The 24,720-nt window shown below is 43.1% G+C and overlaps 2 protein-coding genes across 2 annotated transcripts in view; one reads left to right on the top strand and one right to left on the bottom strand.

The window, feature by feature from the left end:
• The window catches only part of cracd (capping protein inhibiting regulator of actin dynamics), a 232,375-nt gene extending 220,898 nt beyond the window's left edge, over nucleotides 1-11,477 (bottom strand). The window contains exon 1 of the mRNA XM_072569643.1: nucleotides 11,456-11,477. The gene's annotated coding sequence lies outside the window, so the exon portion shown is untranslated. The remainder of the gene's footprint in view (nucleotides 1-11,455) is intronic.
• Nucleotides 10,890-24,383, top strand: chst14 (carbohydrate (N-acetylgalactosamine 4-0) sulfotransferase 14). Its single transcript, XM_072569739.1, has 2 exons — nucleotides 10,890-11,229; nucleotides 22,638-24,383. The coding sequence occupies exons 1-2, from the start codon at nucleotides 10,957-10,959 to the stop codon at nucleotides 23,454-23,456; spliced, it is 1,092 nt and encodes a 363-aa protein (XP_072425840.1). The 5' UTR covers nucleotides 10,890-10,956; the 3' UTR covers nucleotides 23,457-24,383.
• The last annotated feature ends 337 nt before the right edge of the window (nucleotides 24,384-24,720 follow it).

The following is a 24,720-nucleotide window of genomic DNA, read 5'->3' as shown; positions in this document are numbered from 1 at the left end:
AACAGAAGACACAGTTTCCACTTTACCAGGCACACCATTACAAAGTGCATAATAGCAGTCTTCCCATTCTATTCCATTTTCCCTCATCCTGAACTTGTTTTTGACAGAACATGGTTCAGAAATGCAAGGGGCTCAATTCTGTTCAGGCTTTTGACAATAATGAATTCAAAAGAGCTAAGTTTTACAGCATTAACTGATTTCTTCTCTTATGCTATTTTTATTGCAAGCTGTGCACCTCCCGCTCATTATTAGTCAGAGATTGGAACATTGTCAGGTAGGTTAGTAAATAGAACCAGAGCTGAAAACGTGTTGCTGGAAAAGCGCAGCAGGTCAGGCAGCATCATTCCTGAAGAAGGGCTCAAGCCTGAAACGTCGATCCTCCTGCTCCTTGGATGCTGCCTGACCTGCTGCGCTTTTCCAGCAACACATTTTCAGCTCTGATCTCCAGCATCTGCAGTCCTCACTTTCTCCTAGTAAATAGAACCAATTGAACTGGAAATCTGGTTATTTCTTCTATTGTCAGAAATACATATTGATATATATTTTCAATTTATTTTACTCTTCTCTCCTAAAATTGTTACCACTTGTACCATGGGTGCCAGTAGGTCTTTCGTGAGTAATCCAAGTCATCATTTCTATTGTTTGCTTGAATTAAAGCCGACAAGTTATTTAACTGAGGCGGATATTGCAGCCCTGTTCCCATTCTGATTCATTATCAGCACAGAGTTATCTTCCAGCAGGAGTCATTCACTAGCGACCAGGAGAAGATTTATATTTCCAACTTGATAGCTAATTATGACAGCCCAATGTTGATTCAGTTTGTCTCAGCTTAGTAGTGACAAGGAACAAATGCAACAAGGGCTTCTGAGCCCGGGGCTCATCTGCTCCACTTTCCTTTTAGTTTCTTTTCTTGTTTTCTGTTGTTGTGGTTCTGTTCGCCGAGCTGGGAATTTGTGTTGCAAACGTTTCATCTCCTGTCTAGGTGACATCCTCAGTGCTTGGGAGCCTCCTGTGAAGCGATTCTGTGATGTTTCCTCCTGCATTTATAGTGGTTTGTCTCTGCTGCTTCCGGTTGTCAGTTCCAGCTGTCTGCTGCAGTGGCCGGTATATTGGGTCCAGGTCGATGTGTTTGTTGATAGAATCTGTGGATGAGTGCCATGCCTCTAGGAATTCCCTGGCTGTTCTCTGTTTGGCTTGCCTTATAATAGTAGTGTTGTCCCAGTCGAATTCATGTTGCTTGTCATCTGCGTGTGTGGCTACTAAGGATAGCTGGTCGTGTCGTTTCGTGGCTAGTTGGTGTTCATGGATGTGGATCGTTAGCTGTCTTCCTATTTGTCCTATGTAGTGTTTTGTGCAGTCCTTGCATGGGATTTTGTACACTACATTGGTTTTGCTCATGCTGGGTATCGGGTCCTTCATTCTGGTGAGTTGTTGTCTGAGAGTGGCTGTTGGTTTGTGTGCTGTTATGAGTCCTAGTGGTCGCAGTGGTCTGGTTGTCAGTTCGGAACTGCTCCTGATGTATGGTCGTGTGGCTAGTCCTTTGGGTTGCGGCATGTCCTCATTCCGTTGTCTTTCCCTTAGGCATCTGTTGATGAAATTGCGCAGGTAACATCGACCTGGACCCAATATACTGACCACTACAACGGACAGTTGGAACTGACAACCGGGAGCAGCAGATTCAAACCACTATAAATAACGGAGGAAAGATCACAGAAGTGCTTCACAGGAGGCTCCCAAGCACTGAGGATGTCACCTAGACAGGGGACGAAACGTCTGCAACACAAATTCCCAGCTCAGCGAACAGAACCACAACAACGAGCACCCGAGCTACAAATCTTCTCCCAAACTTTCTTGTTTTCTTTCCCTCTCCTTTCTTGCTTTTTTTTTCTCTTATTTTACTTAACTTTTATTGAAGAGCCATCGCGGAGGCGGGTTTGGCTTCTCAGCAGTGTCTGCATCCAACACGACTTATGGAGGCAGTGGCAGAGGCGAGTTTGGGTCCAGTACGAGACCCAGAAGCATCGGCAGTGGCTGCATTGGCAACCAGACCAGACTCAATTTTTTTATTTCAAAATATACTTTATTCATAAAATTATTTAGATCTCTATACAATTGGTCATGCCATTCTTATGCACACATTACATTACTTTACATATAGATATTGAAATTGATTTTTCCTATATACAAGTAGGTACATTGACTATCCAGCTATTCTGCTGAGACATCAGTGGAGCCCAAATGACTGGGTGGGCCCCCTGTTCTTCTTAGGCAGGCAGATGTTACACAGTGGTCTTTCCCCACCGTGCCTTGGCGGCAGCTGCCCCAAGCTTCAGCGTGTCCCTCAACACGCAGTCCTAGACCTTGGAATGTGCCAGTCTGCAACACTCTGTTGGGGTCAGCTCCTTCAGCTGGAAGATCAACAGGTTTCGGACCGCCCAAAGAGCGTCTTTCACCGAGTTGATGATCCTCCAGGCACAGTTGATGTTTGTCTCAGTGTGCATCCTGGGAAACAGACCGAAGAGCATGGAGTCCCAAGTCACGGCGCTGCTTGGGACGAACCTTGACAAACACCACTGCATTCCTCTCCAGACTTCCTTTGCATAGGCACATTCTAGAAGGAGGTGTGTGACAGTCTCGTCCCCCCCCGCAGCCGCTTCGAGGGGAGCGTGTGGTGCGGCTGAGAGTCTGGGCATGCATAAAGGATCTCACAGGCAGAGCCCTTCTCACCACAAGTCAAGCCATGTCTTGGTGCTTGTTGGAAAGGTCTGGCGATGAGGCATTCTGCCAAATGACTTTGACAGTCTGCTCAGGGAACCGCTCGATAGGATCCACCCTCTCCTTTTCCAGAAGGGTCTCAAGGACACTACGTGCTGACCACTTCCTGATGGACTTGTGGTCAAAGGTGTTTTTCTTCATAAATTTCTCCACGAAAGACAGGTGATACGGAACAGTCCAACTACCCGGAGCGTTCCGCAGCAGCGAGGCCAGGCCCATCCTTTGCAACACCGGGGACAGGTAGAACCTCAGTACGTAATGACACTTGGTGTTTGCGTATCAGGAATCCACGCACAGCTTGATGCAGCCACACACAAAGGTGGCCATCAGGGTGAGGGTGGCATTGGCCGTGTTTTTTCCCTCATTGCCCAGGTCTTTATACATTGTGTCCCTTCGGACCCGGTCCATCTTTGATCTCCACATGAAGTGGAAGATGGCCCAGGTGACTGCGGCGGCACAGGTTCTGGGGATAGGCCAGACCTGTGCCACAAATAACAATACTGACAGAACCTCACATCTGATGACCAGGTTTTTTCCCACGATGGAGAGTGACCGTTGCTCCCATCTGCCCAGTTTCTGCCTTGCTTTCCTGATCCGCTCCTCCCAAGTCTTGGCGCAAGCCCCAGCCTCCCCGAACCAAATACCCAGCACCTTTAGGTGGTCAGTCCTGACGATGAAGGGGATAGAGGATTGGTCGGCCCAGTTTCCGAAGAGCATGGCCTCCCTCTTGCCTCAGTTTACCTTGGCCCCCGAGGCCCACTCGAACTGGTCACAGATACACGAGCCTGTGCGTGGACAGCAGATCTGAGCAGAAAACGGCAATGTCATCCATGTACAGGAAGGCCTTAACCTTTAGGCCCCCACTGCCAGGAATAGTCACCCCTCTCAGGCTCGCATCCTTCCTGATGGACTCGGCAAATGGCTCTATGCAGCACACAAACAAGGCAGAAGAGAGAGAGCAGCCCTGCCTGACTCCCTGAACCAGACTCATTGCAGAAGTGGATTTGAGTTGGGCTGGAGCAGTATTTGGCGGCATCAATGGCGGCTGCATTGGTGTGGTCCAGCAAGGAATCATCATGGTGAGGGTGTCCTGTGGCGGTGTGGCGAAGGGAACTTGTGCCTGGCCACCAGGCATGTGGTGGAATGCTTAACCAAAAGGACTGTAACATTGAACATGTTTCCTTTACTCCTTTATTTTCCTGCCTTTATATTCTTGTTTGGTTTATTTTTCTGCATTTTAAGATGGCACCAGAGAGTGGTGGCACTATACTGTACATACTTTTCACCGCATTTTGTAAAAGATTTAACATGACATAAATAAATCAATAAAATCATTGGCAGTTTACCCATTATCGACCAGGAGAGTTAGCTATTCTTCTTCTTACATGGTGGCTCAGTGGTTAGCACTGTTGCCTCACAGCACCAGGGACCTTGGTTCAATCCAGCCGCAGGCAACTGTCTGTGTGGAGTCTGCGTCGGTTTCCTCTGAGTGCTCCGGTTTCCTCCCACAGTTGAAAGATGTGCCGATTAGGTGAATTGGCCATGCTAAATTGCCCAGTGTTCAGGGATGTGGAGGTTAGGGCATTGGTCAGGGGAAATGTAAAGGAATGGGTCTGTGTGGGATTCTCTTCGGAGTGTTGGCACGGACCTGTTGGGCCAAATGGCCTGTTTGCACACTGTAGGGATTTAATGATATTTGAATCCTCAATCACAATCCTTCTTATGGGAGCAGTTAGGTGATCTGATCTCAGGTTTCTGCCAATGCTGTTTTGTAGCCATCACTGAACATGCAGTCCAAAGGTAAAACCTTGGAAATCTGCAAAAAAAAACCAATAATGCTGGAAATATTCTGCAGTTTTAACAGCATCAATGGGGACAGAAACAGTTAATATTTCAGGTTGTGACCTGTCTTCATAGTCTGACTTAAAATGTTAACATAGATTGCTACTGGATAGATGGCGCAACTTCCAATTCAGTTTAACTCCTTCCCTCCTTTATTCTCTCCTTCCCAGTTCACCAAGTCAGAAGACCATATGACATAGGAGCAGAAATAGGACATTCAACAGTTGGACAACAGTTGGAGGAAGCACTTTGGGTTGCAAAGGTGCAAAATATACTCTGAGTGGTGTATTTTAATGTACAAAACTAACAGGGGCTTGGCAGAAGCAGTATGAGTTGATAAAGAGATAGTAGTAGATGCAATGTATTCAGCTTTCCAACAAGCAAATATAGTGAAGAAAAGATTCTTGGGAAACTAGTGGGACTAAAGACTGATCAGTTTTCTGGATTTGAACGGTTGCAAACTAGGAATTTTAAGAAGGAAGGTACCAAGACAGTGAATGCACTAATAGTGAACTTCCAAGAATCCTTTGATTCTGGAAAAATTAGATTAGATTACTTTACAGTGTGGAGACAGGCCCAACAAATCCACACCAACCCGCCGAAGCGCAACCCACCCATAACCCTACATTTACCCCTTACCTAACACTACAGATGATTTAGCATGGCCAATTCACCTGATCTGCACATCTTTAGACTGTGGGAGGAAACCCACGCAGACACAGGGAGAATGTGCAAACTCTACACAGAGTGTCGCCTGAGGCGGGAATTGAACCCAGGTCTCTGGCGCTGTGAGGCAGCAGTGCTAACCACTGTGCCACCGTGCTGCCCACAAAAGTCTCAAAGTATTGGAAAACAGTCAATGTAGCACACATTCGAATAGCAAGAGAGACAGATAAAAGCTAATTCTAGACTAGTTAACTTAACATCAATCATTGGAAAGCTGTTGGGATCCAATATAAAGGATGCAATAACAGAGCATTTAGAAATACATGATAAAATCCAAACAGAGTCAGCATGGCTGCATGAATTCTTTGAGCCGATATCAAGCAGCATAAACAAAGGGGAACAACTAAATGTAATATATTTCGATTTCCAAAAGATATTTAATAAAATATTGCACCTAAGGCTACTTACATTAATAGCCCATGGTGTTGAGGCTAGTTAATTAGCTAACTAAGAGAATACAGAGAGTGGGACAAGGAGGGCATTTTCAGGATGACAGCCTGTGACTAGTGGAGTGCCACTGTGATCAGTGCTGGGTTACAATTATTTTTAAATACGTATTAATGATTATATGATAGAAGTGAATGTACTATCACCGAGTTTGTGCAGGACTCAAAAATAGGTGGGAAAATGGTGTTGCTGATGATACAAACAGTCCTCAAACGTATATAGACAGGGGAGCGAGCAAAAACTTGGCAAGTGGAATAAAGTGGAAAAATATAGGTTTTGCACTTTGGCAGGAAGGCTAAATGACCTAAGTAGATAAAAACTGCAGAAAACTGCAGCATAGAGTGATTTGGAAGTCATTGTGTACAAATCGCAAAAAAAAAATGTAAAAGTTCAGGAGAAGGTGACAGGAAATGCAAATTGAATTTTGGCCTTTATTTCAAAGGCAATGGAGTATAAAAGTGGGGAGGTCTTACTAAAACAAGGCGCTAATTAGACTACATGTAAAATAGTGTGACAAGCACAGTGAATGCTGGAGAAACTTAGCAGATCGGGCAGAATCAATGCAGAATCTTTTATGGACTGAAGAAAAATCACATTTGACTCGAAACGTTAACTCAGTTCTCTCTCCAAAATTGCTGCCAGACCTGTGAGTTTTTCCAGTAGTATTTTGTGTTTGTTTCAGATTTTCAGCATCTACTGCAATGTACCCTTTAAACTGCACATGCAGCTGCTCCAATGTTAGGCTGACTAAGTTGATCTCAGACATTGAGGGATATTCTCGTGAGGAGAGATTGAGTACCTTGGGTTGTGCTCATTGCAATTTTGAAGAATGAGAGGAAATCATGATGGAAACATATAGATTCTTAGAAGGCTTGATACAGTAAGTGCTGAGCGATTACTTCCCTTGTGGGAGAGTCTGTGGACCAGAGGATATAACCTAAGGGGGAGTGATTGCCCATTTAAAGCAGTGATGAGAAGGAATTTCTTCTCATAGAGAACTGTGAATCTATGGTATTCTTTACTGCAGAAGGCTGTAAAGCCTAAGCCAATATACTTATTCAAGGCTGCAAAAGACATATTTTTATTCAGTAAGAGAGTCAAGAGTAAAGGCAGGAAAACGGATTTAAGGAATACCAGATCAACCATATTCTGATTGAATGGCTGAGCAAACTCAGTGGGCTGAGTGGCTTATTTTTGCACCAAGTTCTATGGTCTTTCACCTTTATAAATATTTACAAGCCTAACAATCTTGGTGTTTCCAATATTGCCTGGTATTTTTTTATTTCACATTCGTCATAGGTACTGCATTTTGGTTTTGTCCTCATTTTGGCATTTCTTCTGACAGATTATGGAGTACTTCTTCAGTATTATTATCCTAGAATATTTACTGTTCGCTTAGTGTAAAGATCAAAATATAGTATCCTGACTCGAAACAGTCTGCTACAACTAAGGCAAGCAATCCATAAGTGGCTAAACAATCAGACTCATGATGAAATTGCTACATTTTTAAAAAAAATCTTTGGATATGTTTGATTCATTGGCAAAAATACTGGATGACTACAATATCATCAAAGTGCTTAGGAACAGTATACACTGCACTTAGCATTATTAGGCAACCAAAAACAGTTTCTAAGTTAGCACATAAAGTTTTGAGAAACATGATACTGTTGTCAGATGTTCTTTCTCAAAATCAAGCCAACTGGAAATAAATATTATCTAGCTGAGCCACAGCATTCACTCAAAGATGCTGTTTTTGGCAGAAGGACTTGGTTTCCAGTGAACAAGGAAGACTTTTTCTAGAGAACTCAAGTATCTCTGAATCATAGAGAAAGACTAGTGTTTATAGATGTTACAACTTAAGGGGGAAAGAAAGCAAATGTAATTTATACACCGTGCAATTGCGCAGAGTGACAGAATAAGAATGAGGAATTAATCTGCCTGCCTGTAATTCAAAAGTAACACTTTTGGGAGATTATTGTATATACTGAAGATGGTAAACCCTAGTAAATTAGTATGCAGCAATCTCACTGAGATACTTAATTTACTTGATATTAACATTTTTGTGAATGCCATTCAACAGGTGATGAAGTATGTTGACAAAGACCTTTGATGGCAATAAAATAATAGACCTAAACAGTAACAGGGAGACTGAAAATAAAATACCACGCTTAAGGACACCTCCTATCACTTGCCTGATGACCGACAATAGACTGATGGAGTGATATTTGGTTGGACTGGATTTGTCAGGCTTTTTGTGTAGAACATATACCTAGGCCCAGTAGACACCAGAGATATAGCTGTAGTGGAACAGCTAGGGATGCAGCATGTTTTGGAGCACAAATCTTGAGTACTATTGTTGGATATTTGTGCAGTCTCCTAGTCCAGTCAGTTGTTTAGTTGTCCACACCATCCAAAATTGATATGGCAGGACTCCAGAGCTTTGATCTGATCTATTGGTTGTGGGATCGCTTAGCTCTATCACTTGCTGCTTATATTGTTTAGCTTGCAAGTAGTCCTGCTTGGTAGCTTCACCAGGTTGACACCTCTTTTTTTTAATGTATGCCTGGTGCTGCTCCTGGCATTCCCTCCTATTCTCTCCATTTGTGTCAAGCTTTCCCTGGAATGCATCTGTTCTATTCACTTCCAACCACTCCCTGTGGAAGCATGTTCAACCATTTTACCACTTCTTGGCTCAAAACATTTTTTCTGATTTTATTATGGACTTTTTTTGATGACTATTATATACTGATGGCCTCTAGTCAAGCTTTGCAGTGCAATAGTAAACATTCATTCCAAATCCTCTCTGTTAGATCTCTACCTAATTTTCAGCACCTCTAAAAGATCATCCTTACAAGTTTATTAAAAATGAAAGACACTCGACTTGTCATTCCATTTCTGATATGTCTATCCATGCATTTCTGGTATCATTTTTATAAATCTTCTGTGGTGACCTTTCTATAGTGCAGGAGAGGTAGTGGTGTCATGGCAATGTCAGTTTGGTACTTACGCAGTGGTCTACATTAATGCTCTGGAGATAAAGTATTGATTCATATTTGTGGTAACCCTCCATTGTGTGCAATGCCATTATCACTGTACTACATAGATTTTGAACAGGATATAGAGGACACATCAAACCTGGACAATTACCACATCAGTCTATTTGTGATCATCAGCAAAATTATAGAACTGGTCATCAACAGAGCTGAAAATGTGTTGCCGGAAAAGTGCAGCGGGTCAGGCAGCATCCAAGGAGCAGGAGAATCAATGTTTCGGGCATGAGCCCTTCTTCAGGATTCCTGAAGAAGGGTGCATGCCCGAAATGTCGATTCTCCTGCTCCTTGGATGCTGCCTGACCTGCTGCGCTTTTCCAGCAACACATTTTCAGCTCTGATCTCCAGCATCTGCAGTCCTCACTTTCTCCATCAACAGAGCTACCAACTGGCAGTTAATGAGCAATAATGCAATTACAGAAGCTCAATTTAGATTTCAGCAGGGCCAAACTGTATTACTGCATATCCTTGATCTAAATATGATCAGAACCAGAACTCCGGAGATGAGGTGACAGTAACAGCAAGGTAGTATTTGAATAAATGTGGCATCAAGTAACTCTTGCAAAATCAGATGTAAATTCTCTGCTATTTGGAATCATGATGGTATGGCAACTGAGTAGAAAAAAAGAGAATGTTAGCTTTTATTAAAGTTGAATGGAATTTAAAAGTAGGTAAGTCTTGCTCCAAATGTACAGCACATTACAGCACCCACACCTAGAGTACAGTATACAGTCACCTTTCTGATGAGTTGTTATTTTTGCATTGGATCCTCCCCTGTCACCTTGGAACCTCCACCAATATCAGCTAATTCTGTGTGGCTGTTGATTTCCTCACTTTGCCGTCTGAATGCATAACAAGGTAGCAATAGATCACCTGACTCTCTACCTCCTCACCACAGATAACTTGCACCATAGCACTGTGCTTTCAGACCCAGATCTACCAACTCCTGTCATTCAACATCAAATTCCCAACTATAACTGTGAACATATCCTCCATCACTCAGTACACCAAACATATACCTCTGTAAATGACATTCACACTGCAAGGACCACATCCTAAACATCCATCACCTTGTGACACTGTCTCTCCAATGACAGATCCAAACATCTCAGGAGAAGACAGAAACTGATGCAAGCTCCATTCTTCCACACCTAGACATACAGTAATCTCCTTTGCCATTGTGTTTTAGTCTGCCCCTCAGCCACAAACGTCCTCCCTCACTTTTACTATTTGCACTTTAATCTGCCCACAGTTGCAGCATGCACCTTCACTTTCAACTTGGTCCATGCTTACATTGAAACTAGGGATGCATATCTCATTTTGGTGGTAGTTAATTGGAATCAACCACTGATTTCCAGCGAGATGTGCTTCTCATGAGGTGCTAATGCCTGTAGATAAACTTCGTGGCACCTGAAATTAGGAACAAACACAGAAAATATGGAACAGGTCTGGTAGCATCTGTGGAGAGAGAAAGACCGAATTAATGTTTTGTGTCTGGGACCTGCAGTCGGGAGCTTCAACTCACCTTTTGAATCCAGAGATCGCAAACCTTTATCCTGCTGGCAAGAATCTGAATTTTGGACTCACCGAATTTTGTTCAGCTTGTTTCTAAGTTAGCCAATCTTCTATCTACACCAAGATGTCATACCCTTTTGGTGGATCAATATTTCATGCTGCTGTTTCATGCTGTATATTATCAAACGCCTGTTTGAAATCTGAATGCATTAAATCTACGACTATTCCTTTAATTACCCTGCTGTTGAATATTCAATAGGCTACAATTTTTGCAGAAGTGTTACAATGTAGGTAATATGATCAGATCTCCAAGAATGGTTTCGACCAGAATTAGCGAGACCAAGAAACTCTGCATCTGTAACTTACCTGGAGACGGGAAACTTGGTCTCCCCAGGGGCGGACGAATTCCGGCACATGCGCGGTGGCGGGTTTGATGTGTCAGCAAGAAAACTACAAATCCCAGCGTGCCGAGCGGGCGGCGCTGCGCATGTGTGTTGTGGCCGGAGGTGGGGTTCGAGCCGGGGATTGGGGGGGTCCGTACCGGGCAGGGGGGCGCCGGGCTTGGGCCACGGGAACGGCCGGTGTGAGCGGAGCCGGTGCCATGGGCGGCCTGACGCTGGCTCGGGCCGCTCGGAGAGCGGTGCTGCTGCCCACTATGTTGACGTTCGGTGTGATCGTGGCGTCGGGTGGGCTGCTGCTGATGATCCAGAAGGGTATGTTGGCCGAGGTGGACACTCTCAGCGGCCGCTCGTACGGAGCCCGGGGCCCGGCCGGCGGCGGCGGCGGCGGCGGGGGACCCGGGGGGCGGCGAGGAGTTCAAGCTGCTGCCGGCATCGGGGACAAGTGGAAATGGGACGAAGACCCCGAGTACCAGGTGAGAACGGCATCGGCCCTTAATGTGACCAGTGACTGCTAACCACTAGTTACCACTGGTTATACTAGTTAAACCACTGCTGCTGGTTTTAGATTCCCGACAGTGTGGAAACAGGCCCTTCAGCCCAACCAGTCCACACCATCCCTCCGAAGAGTAACCCACCTAGACCCATTTCCCCCTGACTAATGCACCTAACAGTATGGACAGTTTAACATGGCCAACTCACCTGAGCTGCACATCTTTGTGACTGTGGGAGTAACCATGACAGGTTGTATTGTCACAAGGTAAGAGTCAATATTAGATCAGTAGAGCTCCTCTGCAATGTACCCTGCTACAAAGCAGAAACAATGTTGACATGTGAATGAGTAATAAAAGGAATTTATATGTGGTTTGTTCATGCAATATAGGTGTCACTGGCTGGGTGATATTTACTGAACCTTCCTAGTTGCCCATTTGAGGTTGGTGGTGAGCCCCCTTCTTGAACCACTGCATTCCATGTATTGTAGGTAGATCCACATGGCTATAAGGAAGGAAATCCTAGGATTTTAACTCAATAACTTTGGAGCAGTGATATATTTATAAGTCAGCATGGTGAGTGACTAGGAGGAAAGCTAACAAATGGTGGTGGTTGCATGTCTTTACAGCCCTTGACCTCCTATATGGTAGACATCATGTGTTTGGAAGATGTTCTTCAAGGAGTGTAAGTGATTTTCTGCAGTGCATTTTATTGGCTGGTCAGCATCAGTGGTAGAGGGAGTGAACATTTGTTTCCAATCAAGTGGGCTATTTTGTCCTGGATGATATTGAGCTTCTTGAGTATTGTTCAAGTGTCAATAATCAAGGCAAATGAAAAGGTTTCATCACATTATTGACTTGTACCTGTCTCATACCTTATCAGTGGTGGACTGGTTGATTGATTTGGTTTATCGTCATGTGTACTGAAGTACAGTAGTGCCTCGACATACGAATGACCCTGTTCGGGAACAAATCGGTTTATGAACAGGATTGTACGTGAAATTTTGCTTCAACGTACGTACGAAATTCAAGGTACAAGCGAAGGTACGAATGCAAAAAGCCTGTGTGTGACCATGTAGTTTCATTGTTCTGCTTTGCTACGTGTGCTTTGAACACAAAAGCTCTCGAGCCCAGCGTGAACATTTTAAATGACAATGTGATGTCCCATTTTCAGAAAATTCTGCAACAAAGAAAAAAACAAGTTTCTCTGGATTGTTTTCTTGTGGCATCACCAACCTCCAAGAGACAAAAAAGAGAAAAGACTTCAGAAATATCCGAACAATGGGAAAAATTGATTCGGTTTGCGAACTTTTCAGTTCAGACGGATTAAGTTCGTAAGTTGAGGCGTATAGTGAAAAGCTTGCTTGCGAGCTGTACAGGCAAATCAGAGTAAGCAAGGTTGTACAGATCATTGAGTGGAAAAAAATTGGACAAAGTGAGGCAGATAGTTTACACCACATTGGATGTGCGTGAGGCAAGATCAGCATTAACAAGATAGACATTATTTGAAGTTAGAGAGTCCATTCATCAGTCTAATAACGGTAGGGAAAAAGCTGTTATTGGACCAGCTGGTGCGTGTGTTCAAGCTTCTGTATCTTCTGCCTGACAGAAGAGGTTAGAGTAGAGCATTACTGGGATGGGAGGGGTCTTTGATGTTGGCAGCCTTTCCACGGCAATGACAAGCGTGAATGGAGTCCATGGTTGGAAGGTTAGATTCCATGATGATTTGGGTTGTGCACACAACCGTCTGCAGTTTCTTACATTACTGGGCAGAGCAGTTGCCGTACCAGGCTGTCATACTCTTGGACAGTATGCTTTTTGTGGTGCATCTGAAAAATTGGTGAAGGTCCTTGTGGACATGCCAAAATTCCTGAGCTGCCTGAGGAAGAAGGGGTGTTGTTGTGCCTTCTTGTGTCTTCACTGATTGCAGTCTACTGGTCAGGAAGCTGAGGACCCGGTTGCAAAGGTGTCTTCGTTGTTTGCTCTGAACATGTTATGTCAGGAGGCAAATTGCAAGGGACTGAGGTAGGCTCGTAAACTAGAGTTGATGTGGGCCATGACCCACCTCGTGAAGCACTTCATGATTATGGAGGTCAGAGCCACTAAGTAGTAGTCATTAAGGCACATTGCATGTGTTTTCTTTGGTACTGGGATGGTGGTGGTCTTCCTGAAGAAGGTGGAGACTTCGGCTTGGAGGGAGAGGTTGAAGATGTCATTGAATACCTCCGCCATCTGATCTGCACAGGATCTAAGTGTTTGGCTGGGGACACCATCCAGGCCCGTCACTTTCCTTGGGTTGACTCAGGAAGACGGATCTGATGGCTGCAACGGTGATGGAAGGAACAGGGGTATCCAGGGCTTTCAAAGCAGATGACACAACACTGCACAAACTGAACATAGAAACCATTGAGCACATCAGGGAGAGGTGTGTCTTTGTCTGCTATTTTGTTCTGCTGCAGTCTGTATCTCATTGTTGTTTAGGCCTTGTCACAGGCAGTGGGAGGTCGTATGGGCCTCTGACTTGGTTCGGTACTGCCTCTTGGCATCTCTGGCTTTGCGGAGGTCATATCTGGATTTTCCGTCTCGGTCTGTGTCATCCGACTCCAATGCCGCACACCTGGTCTTCAGTAGGGAGTGGATTTCCCAGTTCATCAAGGTTTCCGGTTGGTGAAAACCTGGGTTGACTTCCTTGGCACATAGTGCTCCAAGCATTTGTTAATGAATTCTGTCATGGTGATTGTGTACCTATCTAAGTTTTTTGCTGAGTACTTGAATACAGTTAAGTTCACTGATTCCATGCAGTCCTAGAGATGCTCTTCTGCAGACGATACGAAGATTGGTGGAGTTGTGGATAGTGAGGAGGGCTATTGTCAGCTGCAAAGGGACTTTGATATGATGCAGAGCTGGGCTGAGGAGTGGTAGATGGAGTTCAACCCTGTCAAGTGTGAGGTTGTCCATTTTGGAAGGACAAATAAGAATGCAGAATACAGGGTTAATGGTAGGGTTCTTAGTAAGGTGGAGGAGCAGAGAGATCTTGGGGTCTATGTTCATAGATCTTTGAAAGTTGCCACTCAGGTGGATAGAGCTTGTAAGAAGGCCTATGGTGTATTAGCATTCATTAGCAGAGGGATTGAATTCAAGAGTCGTGAGGTGATGTTGTAGCTGTACAGGACCTTGGTAAGGCCACATTTGGAGTACTGTGTGCAGTTCTGGTCGCCTCATTTCAGGAAAGATGTGGAAGCTTTGGAGAGGGTGCAGAGGAGATTTACCAGGATGTTGCCCGGAATGGAGAATAGGTCGTACGAGGATAGGTTGAGAGTGCCTTTTCTCATTGGAACGGTGAAGGATGAGGGGTGATTTGATAGAGGTTTATAAGATGATCAGGGGAATAGATAGAGTAGACAGTCAGAGACTTTTTTTCCCGGGTACAACAGAGTTTTAAAAGGGGGCATAAATTTTAGGTGAAGGGTGGAAGGTATAGGGCGGATGTCAGGGGTAAGTTCTTTACCCAGAGAGAGGTGGGGGCATGGAATGCGCTGCCTGTGGGAGTGGCAGAGTCAGAATCATTGGTGACCTTTAAGCGGCAATTGGTTAGGTACATGGATAGGTGCTTAAGCTAGGACAAATGTTTGGCACAACATCTTGGGCCGAAGGGCCTGTTCTGTGCTTTATTGTTCTGTGTTCTATGTTCTGCTGCCTTGGACCAGCATTGTATTTCTTTGTGAAGGATCTTCCTGTTTCAACTTGTAAGCTGGGAGAAGGAACATAGCATGGTGATCTAGTTTTCCAATTTGTAGATAGGAGCACTTGTATAATTTGGATTCAAAATGGCGTCAATACTGGGCAACCCCTTGTGAGCTTCCTACAGCAGATCTAACTCTACTATTTCTTCTAACCATTCTACACTTTTTTAAAACCTAAATTCTAAGCCTGTAAATCTATTCTTGTAGCCACAGCGTTTAGTTGTTGGTCTAATGCAATTTCTGATTAATCTGACACTGATATGAATGTCACTTGCCATTAATCAACTCTAGATTGAATATTGTCCAAGTCTTCATGCATTTGGGCATGCACTTCAGTTTCTAAGAAGTTGAGATTGTTGCTGAACATTGTGCAATCATCAGCAAATATGTTCATTTCTGTCCTTCTGAGGGAAGAAGGGCCTTTGATGAAAGCTCAAGGTGTTTTGGGCCTAGAACCTCCCCTGAGAAATTCCTTCAATGATGTTCAATGGCTAGGATAATTAACCATCTCATCCTTTATTATATGACTCCACCGACAGGAGTTTTCTCGCTGATTTCCCATTGACTCCAATTTTGCTAGGGTTTCTTGATATGTATCCAGTTAAAGGTCACCATGGAGTGAAGGGCAGTCATCCTAATTTCCTCTCTATTGAGTAACTGCCCTTTTGCCAATATTGGGACCAAGGCTGCCAAGAGGTCAGGAGCTGAGTATTTTTGAGTAAGTGCTGCTTGATAGCACTGTTGATGACAGCTTCCATTAATTAACTTATTATTGAGAGTAGACTGATGGCATGGTAATTGACTGTATTGAATTTGTCCTGTTGTTTGTGTACAGGACATACCAGGGCAAGTTTACATATTGTTGGACAACTGCCAGTACTGGAACAGCTTGGCTAAGGGCACAGCTAGCTCTGGAGCACGAGTCTTCTGTACTTTTGCTGAAATCTTGTCAGGGCCCATAGCCTTTTCTGTTTCATTGCCTTCAGCTATTTCATGGTATCATGTGGAGTGTATCAAATTAACTGAAGGATGATGGGAACCTCAACTGGAAGTGGTACAGAACATACAAATATCCCAGATACCTCCATCCTGGGTAAGGTATGATTTTCAGGTTGTTGCTTGACTAATGTGTGAATAGCCTTTGCAATTTTGGTGCGAGCTACCAGATGTTTATAAGGAGGACTTTGCAGGGTCAACATGCCTGTATATATTGATGGTTATTTCCTGTGTTTTGTCTGTTCAGTTTAATCTGTTTCATCAGATTTTGTAACGGCTGTAAACAAGCGCTGGGCCATTAAGAGTCAGCCACATTGCATATTGGCCAGATTAGATGATAGATTTCTTTCCTTAAAAGGACACTAACAATTTACTACAATTGTCAGTGGTTTTGTGGTCACCAAATTCCAGACTATGTAGCAATAGAATTTGAATTTGTGTCTCCAAATTGGGTCTCTGCGTCACAAGTCATAGAGATGTATGCATTCGGTCCAACTCGTCCATGCCAACCAGATATCCTAACCTAATCTAATCCCATTTGCCAGCACTTGGCCGATATCCCTCTTAACCCTGCCTATTCATATACCTGTCCAGACATGAGCCCAGTGACAATATCACCAGACCACTGCTTGCCCTGACTGAAATCAAAGAACAAGGCATACGATGACTTAAGAAAACAAAGAAGAAGATGGCAGAATAACTATGGAAAATTAAGAAAGTGAAAAATCATTTAGCAATGTAAAGGGAAACAACAAAAGAAATATAAAGATAGGGCCACTGAGGGGCATACAGGATGAAATATTCAGTACTGGTAGAAATATTTTTTGAGTGAGTAATTGTGTCTTTCAAACTTTATTGTGTTTTTTTGAGAACTTAACCAAAAAGATTTGAGGGTAGGGAAATAGACATCTACACTGAAGCTAGGAAAACCTTTGACAAGGTTCTCAGTATAGACTAATTAGTAATGTTAGATCGCATAGGATTCAGGGAGAGCTTGCCAATTGGATACAAAACTGGCTAGACAGTAGGAGACAGGGTGGTGGAGGGTTGTTTTTCAGGGTGGAGGCCTGTGACCAGTGGTGTTCTGCAGGGATCAGTGCTGGGTCCATTTTTGTTACGAACGATTTGGATGAGAATGTAAGGGTGTGGATGACACCAAAATTGCTGGGATAGTCGCCAGTGAAGAAAGTTATCTAAGAATACAAAGGGATCATGTAGCTCTTCCTGGAGCATTTTAGCACTGGGTTAAGCTCCTCCAACTCTGTCTCTGATATATGCCTCTTGTGTCTGGAGTGTCTCAGAAGAAATTAATTCACTTCAGATGGCAAAGGCGTTGAGGTTGCAACATCCGCCATGTCCATCTTAGATCCTGAGGTATCTTCGAAGTTTGACAGAGAGGCAGAACCCACGGGTCCCGGAACAGTCAGGAAGGCTGTCAAGGAATCGGGCACTGTTTGCAAGTTTGCAGCTTTTGTATTGTCCACGTGCTTGTTGAGGACCGTCTTTATACATCACTGGACCTGACTTCGTGTCAACCATGTCACTCACCCATTTGGGGCTGTTCCCATGGTTCCAATACCAAACGTCCCCCAAAGTCTGTCTGCCTTGTATTGGAATTCCCGATACTGTTACACATGCCCGAGCATATATACCTTGCAGAATCTGGAATTGCTTTCCGGTCAATAAGCAAGGTGGCCTTGGCTCCTTTTGTTAATCTCCAGACTTTCCTGAAAAATTTTGGGTATTTAATTAGCAGACAATAATTTTCTAATTTCAAAACACTGAGCCAATCTAGGTGAATCTTTCTCAACCTATTTCACCCCATCAAGCTTAGGCCCAAGCCTTTTACTATAATCAGTGGTAACTGAAGCAGCTGCTTCTCATTGAGACTGGAACTGAAATTGTATCCTTAATCTCTGTAAGGTCCTCAGTATAGGGTCTTTAGTGTAGCCAAGGTCTGATGCAAACTTGGTTAGAGTCAAAGCAAATTTTGTTAAAGACTGGTTCTGCAACCACTGAAATGTCCATCCCAGTATTGACCTCCACTAAAACTGGTTGACCCTTTTAACTAGATGTTTATTTTGGTTCAGATTTGGATGTTGCTAAGTGACTTAACTGTTCCAAACCAGACATAGGTGTACTCCCCAGGGTGTGCGCTCTCTTGGATACTCGCCTGTAAGTTCTCTTAATCAACTTTTTAGGTCCAGTGGGACTCCTTTGCCTTGAGTATGCATACTGGTAGCAACCACAATAGCTTGCTGAATGCCAGGATGCTGAAGAAAATTTTAACCGTTTGGCTGAGGCTTGGCTTTGTTTTGGCATTTTGCTGTGGACTGACTTGCAGTTTCTCTGATCAGGGTGTATCTTGAGTGAGGCTGTGCAATTGCTTTCACTCAAATGGTGTTCCCCAAACTGTGAGGAGGATTATTCATTGCTTTTCATCTGCCCCAATGCCATTTGCCCACAAAAAATAATATTCTTTCCACATACTGGGCCCAGTCTTTGGCAGGATCGAACAAGTCAAGCTTCTCAAATAATGGCATGATGCCAGAAATGCTGACCCCCAACTCAAAGATGACTGTTGTGAGCAAATTTATTCATGTGCCTTGACACTTATCCAGCTGCCTAAGAGCCAGCTCTTGGAGTGAACAATACGTCTAACACCCCTGGCTGACAGATAAGAACAGGACTCCCTGATCGGGGCCATTAATCTGGTCCAATCAGGGAACCCCTATTCAATGGCAATGACCTGCCTGACCTTGTGGCGATTGCCAGACTTCCCTGTTTTGTGTTCTGTACTCTAGCTGAAATACACTGAACAGCTGCTGATAACCAAGCGAGCATTTCCCCATTCTGATTTCCTACCATGAGTATGAAAAAGAAGAAAATAAAATACAAGTTATAAATTCAAAGTGTTGAACTTTTAATCACTGCATGTGATGAAATAATCTGTATTTTCTAAAGTGCATTGTCCAAATTGTGAAATCCATCTATATCATCTTTTCTGATGTTTACTGTGATTTCAAGTTAGTCCTGGAGAAAGCCCCATTTTCTTCTGGAGAATCTATCCTACAACTAAACCATAGGATTTCTAAACTAAGTTAAAGACATGGTGTAGCCTCTCCAAGATAATTCTGAATTCCTGTATTGTATGTAAAATAAGTAATGAAGAGACTGTCATTAATAGAAGTGTCACTAGTCTGGCCAGTTGACCTAGACAGATTTAGATTGAGAACAAGCAGGTGATTTGCTGTTTTAAAACCACAATCTCGCTGGCATTTTTCCATGATCATCTGCTGAGTTATACAAATAATCAGGAGAACTTACACAGACATAATTCTTGAGTTACTAAGCTGAAAAGCACAAGAATAGTGAGGCCCTGTTAGTTGAAGGATTGATGTTGGCCAATGTGCCATTACAACTCTCCTGCTCTTTCAAATAATGTCATGATTTATGTCTACCAAAAGGGACCTGTGAATGAATTCCCTCATCCTGAATTGGCAGCTTGTGTGATGCTCAGAGAATGAATTTTCTGACTTGAACCCATCTGTTTCACTAATGTCCTTTTTAGGAGTGGGGAAATCTGCCATCCTCACATGGCCTGGCCTACATGTGACTCCAGACCTATACAAATATGGTTGACTCTCAACTGTTGCATTCGGAATGGGCAATAAGTAGTGGCCTGGCCTGCGTCATCCATGTCTCATGGATGAATGTCCTCCATGGATATGATTACTTACTTGCAGGACAGTGGGAGAGAGTTGCAGTGGTTTTTGTAGAGGTTTTCCCCAAGCAACTCAGTGACTAAGGAATCTGTGCTCTATGGTCTATTCCCCAGAACGTACCAAGACAAACATTGACCGTGCCTGGAAGACCTGTCATCTGGGTGAAAGAAACTCTTCAGTCTGCCAAAACCTGTTGGTCTTCCAGTGTAAAGAGTTGACTTTGAACAAGTGTTGCAGACATTTAAAATGCTTTAAGATGAATCCCCGGGACCTGAAAGTATATCCCAGGACTTTTTGGGAGGCTCAGGAGGAATTTGTACGGCCCCTAGCAGAGATATTTGTATAAGTGACAGCCATGGGTGAAGTGGCCAAAGATTAGAGGTTGGCTAACGTTGTGCCATCATTTAAAAGAGGCTTTAGATCAGATTCCCTACAGTATAGAAGCAGGCCCTTCAGCCCAAAAAATCCACACTGACGCTCCGATGAGTAACCCACACAGGCCCACTCCACTACCCTATATTTAGCTCTGACTAAAGCACCTAACACTATGGGCAATTTAGCATGGCCAATTCACCTGATCTGCATATCCTTTGGATTGTGGGAGGAAACTGGAGCACCCAGAGGAAACCGACACTGTAGGAAAATGCATGGAAACTACAGACCAGTATGCCTAATGTCTCTGGTGGGTGAATTGTTAGAGGGGATTCTGAGAGACAGGATCTGTAGGAATTTGGGGAGGTATGGACTCATTTGGGATAGTCAGAATGGCTATGTGTATGAATAATCGTGTCTCGCTAAGTGATTTGTTTTTTGAAGGAGTGATCAACAAATTAGATGAGGACATTACAGTAGATACCTGCATCGAATTTAGCAAGACTTTTGAGAAGGTACCACATGGCAGGTTGTTGAGTAGGGTTAAATCTCACAGATTCGGCGCGAGCCGGCCAATTGGATTCAAAAGTAGCTTTTTGGTAGACAGAGGGTGGTGGTAGTGTTGTTTTTCACACTGGAGGGCTGTAACCATCAGTGTGCCACAGGGGTCAGTGCTGGGTCTTTATTATTCATCATTTATATCAATAATTTAGATGAGAATTTTGGAGGTATGGTTAGTAAGTTTGCAGATGACACCAAGATTGATGACATTGTGGATAGTGAAGAAGATTATCTGGGAATGTACCAAGATAGAGTCATAGAAATGTACAGCATGAAAACAGATCCTTCGGTCCAAATCGCCTACGCCGACCAGATATCCCAACCCAATCTAGTCTCACCTGTCAGCACCCGGCCCATATCCCTCCAAACCCTTCCTATTCATATACCCATCCAGATGATTTTTAAATGTTGCAATTGTACCAGCCTCCACCACTCCCTCTGGCAGCTCATATCATACACTGAAAAAGTTGCCCTTTAGGTCTCTTTTATATTTTTCCCCTTTCACCCTCACCCTCTAATTCTGGGCTCCCCGATCCCAGGGAAAATACTTTGTCTATTTATCCTATCCATGCCCCTTATAATTTTGTAAACCTCTATAAGGTCACCCCTCAGCCTCCGATGCTCCAGGGAAAACATCCCCAGCCTGTTCAGCCTCTCCCTATAGCTCAAATCCTCCAAACTCGGTAACATCTTTGTAAATCTTTTCTGAACCCTTTCAAGTTTCACAACATTTTTCCGATAGGATAGAGACCAGAATTGCATGCAATATTCCAACAGTGGCCTAACCACATTATACAGCCACAATTTGACCTCCCAACTCCTGTACTCAATACTCTGACCAATAAAGGAAAGCATACCAAACGCCTTCTTCACTATCCTATCAACCTGGGATTCTACTTCCAAGGAACGATGAATCTGCACTCCAAGGTCTCTTTGTTCAGCAACACTCTCTAGGACCTTACTATTAAGTGTAGAAGAGCTGCTAAGATTTGCTTTCCCAAAATGCAGCACCTCGCATTTATCTAAATTAAACTCCATCTGCCATTCCTCAGTTCATTGGCCAATCTGACCAAGATCCTGTTGTAATCTGAGGTAACCTTCTTCGCTATCCACTACACCTTCAATTTTGGTATCGTCTGCTAACTTACTAACTATACCTCTTATGCTCACATCCAAATCATTTTTATAAATGAGGAAAAGTAGTGGACCCAGCACCGTTCCTTGTCACACTCCACTGATCACAGGCCTCCAGTCTGAAAACAACCCTCCACCACCATTCTGTCTTTTACCATTGAGCCAGTTCTATATCCAAATGCTAATTCAACTGGACCAGTGAGCCGAAGAATGGCAAGTGGAGATTAATTTAGATCAATGCAAGGTGTTGCATTTTGGCCGATCAAACCAGGACAGGATGTACAAATGAATTTTTAAAAATTGAGACATATACCCCTCAGCCAAGGCTGACTCCTTAACTAGGAGAAAGTGAGAACCACAGACGCTGGAGCTCAGAGTCAAGAGTGGGGTGCTGGAAAAGCACAGCTGGTCAGGCAGCATCTGAGGAGCAGGAGAATCGATGTTTTGGGCATAAGCCCTTCATCAGGAATGAGGCTTGTCCATTCTTCCTTCCCAGCTATCTGCTCCATCCTCCTTTCTTTACCTATCACCTTCACTCCCCATCATACTCTCAGCTACCTTCCCACCCCCCTCCCATTTATCTCTCAGCTCGCCCCCCCACCCCGGCCCACAAGCTTCATTCCTGATGAAGGGCTTATGCCTGAAACATCGATTCTCCTGTTCCTCAGATGCTGCCTGACCGGCTGTGCTTTTCCAGCACCACACACTCGACTCGGACTCCTTAAATAGTTGAAGAAGGAGCAAGATTTTCATACTCTAGTACTTTTGTTTTAGCATTTGTCTGGAAAAGTTACTGATGTTGACAGACGTTTGTATGCTCTATCTTCTTAATTACTTTCATGTTTTCCACATCTTTTTCCAGATTATTCAAGATATTCGGAATAGGACCATTCAGAATGTATGCAAACCTAAAACGATGCCGCATAATATTTTTGATTTAACATCACCTCAGCGACGGAATTTACTGAAACACATCCTGGTCAATGATAAATACAGGTTCTTGTATTGTTATGTACCCAAAGTTGCATGTTCTAACTGGAAACGTGTTATTAAAGTTCTGAGTGGTGTGCTGGATAATGTCCATGTCCAGATAAAAATGGATCACAAAAATGACCTGGTCTTCCTTGGAGATTTAAAAAACAGTGAAATTAAATACAGATTGAAACATTATTATAAATTTTTGTTTGTTCGAGACCCAATGGAGCGATTGTTGTCAGCTTATAAAAACAAGTTTGGGGAAATTGAGGCATACCAACGGAGATATGGAATGGAGATAGTGAGAAGGTATAGAAAAAACGTGGGACAATCCAGGGGCGATGATGTTACTTTTACAGAATTTCTTCAGTACTTGGTGGATGAAGATGTAGAATCAATGAATGAACATTGGATGCCTGTTTACAATCTATGCCAGCCATGTGCTGTGACATATGACTACATTGGTTCTTATGAACGATTGCAAAGTGATGCGCACCATGTACTTCGAAGTATTGGAGCCCCACTTCATGTGGAATTTCCTCAAAGGCAAGCATGGTATAAACCCATCACTAAAGAGACCATACATTACTACCTGTGTAAAGTGCCACAAGAACTTCTCAATGAACTTTTGCCAAAGTATATTCTAGACTTTTCACTCTATGCTTACCCTCTCCCAAACATTACAAATGAATATTGCAGACATTGAAGGGCCAAGATGTGTTGGTAGAAACCCTTCTCTATTTATATTCTAAATGGTAAATATGGAGTTGTTAGTATTACACCAAGGTTATAACATTATTTTTGTGTGATGTCATTATATACCTGTACAGCACTAGGATTGTTACCTTCCTAAAGGAATGGTGGTTCTTTGCCGCTAATCCCTCCCTCATCTTGAGTTTAGCCATCATCAGTTAGTTTTCAGAAGTGAACATTAAATTATTGTCCAAGACCAATATTATTGGCACTAAGCTTCAACTACATTTCCCTCTGTTTTTTTCATCAGTAGAATATTCTGCAGTTTTCTGCTCACTTACTAATGATTACCATTGGAATAGTACTTATTATAATTTAGTGATGTTTATCATTCAATTCCATCTCATGTCAAAGAAAATCTGAGCAGAATAGCAACACAGTGAATCTTACTAGGGTGTAAACATATTTTTCCAGATTCCGATCTTTTGCTGTCTTTTAAATCTCATTTTCTTATTTAAGAAAAAGAGCAGGTCTCAAATCTTGAATCATTGATAATTCTCGAGCCTGGTTTTTAATTGTGCCACAGTAACAAAAGCCTTAACAATGCAATGGAGAATTAGCTGTCTTTGACCATGTGTGTGCATTTGATTTGAGTCTTATTTTTGTAAATGTACACTCAGGCCCTGTGTTGCTTTTTGCTTATTCTCCCCACTATAATGAAGAGATTGAGTGAGTGGAGCAGAATATGCTTTTTTTAAATGGGCTTCTAAAGGTTGGTGGTGGAAAATCAGTTGTATTTATATAATCCAAAAGCTGATATCAGTTGAGCGGAATACAAGGTATTGGGAGCAAGTTGGGCTGATAATAATTCAGTTTTTTAAAAGGGTCTATTTTTTATGAAGATATTACAAATGAAATAAAATATTACCACTTAAAATGAGTTTGTTTTATTTGCTAAAAGTGTGAGTTGCAATTTGTTACATATGTTTAATGCCTATTTTAAAATGTCTGTTTCGACAATGATTTAGTGTTGGTCTCCTCATTACAGATATTTCTTATAATCCTTTCAGAATACCACCAAGAAAGTGGGGGTGTTCATTTTTACAATGACAATTGAAAAGTAGAGATGTTAACTTTAGGAATTTTGATTAGACCATAGTTGAGAGTATTGTGAACTGTTCTCGTCTCTTTAGAGAAAGAAAAGAACATGGAGGCAATGGGGAAAGGTGTCATAAGCTTTGTGTGTAAACAGTGATCATTTTCAAAATGAGCCTTAT

The sequence above is a fragment of the Chiloscyllium punctatum genome, chromosome 1 (assembly GCF_047496795.1).
Source record: "Chiloscyllium punctatum isolate Juve2018m chromosome 1, sChiPun1.3, whole genome shotgun sequence".
Taxonomy (NCBI): Eukaryota; Metazoa; Chordata; class Chondrichthyes; order Orectolobiformes; family Hemiscylliidae; genus Chiloscyllium; species Chiloscyllium punctatum.
This window is presented reverse-complemented; position numbering and strand designations above follow the sequence as displayed.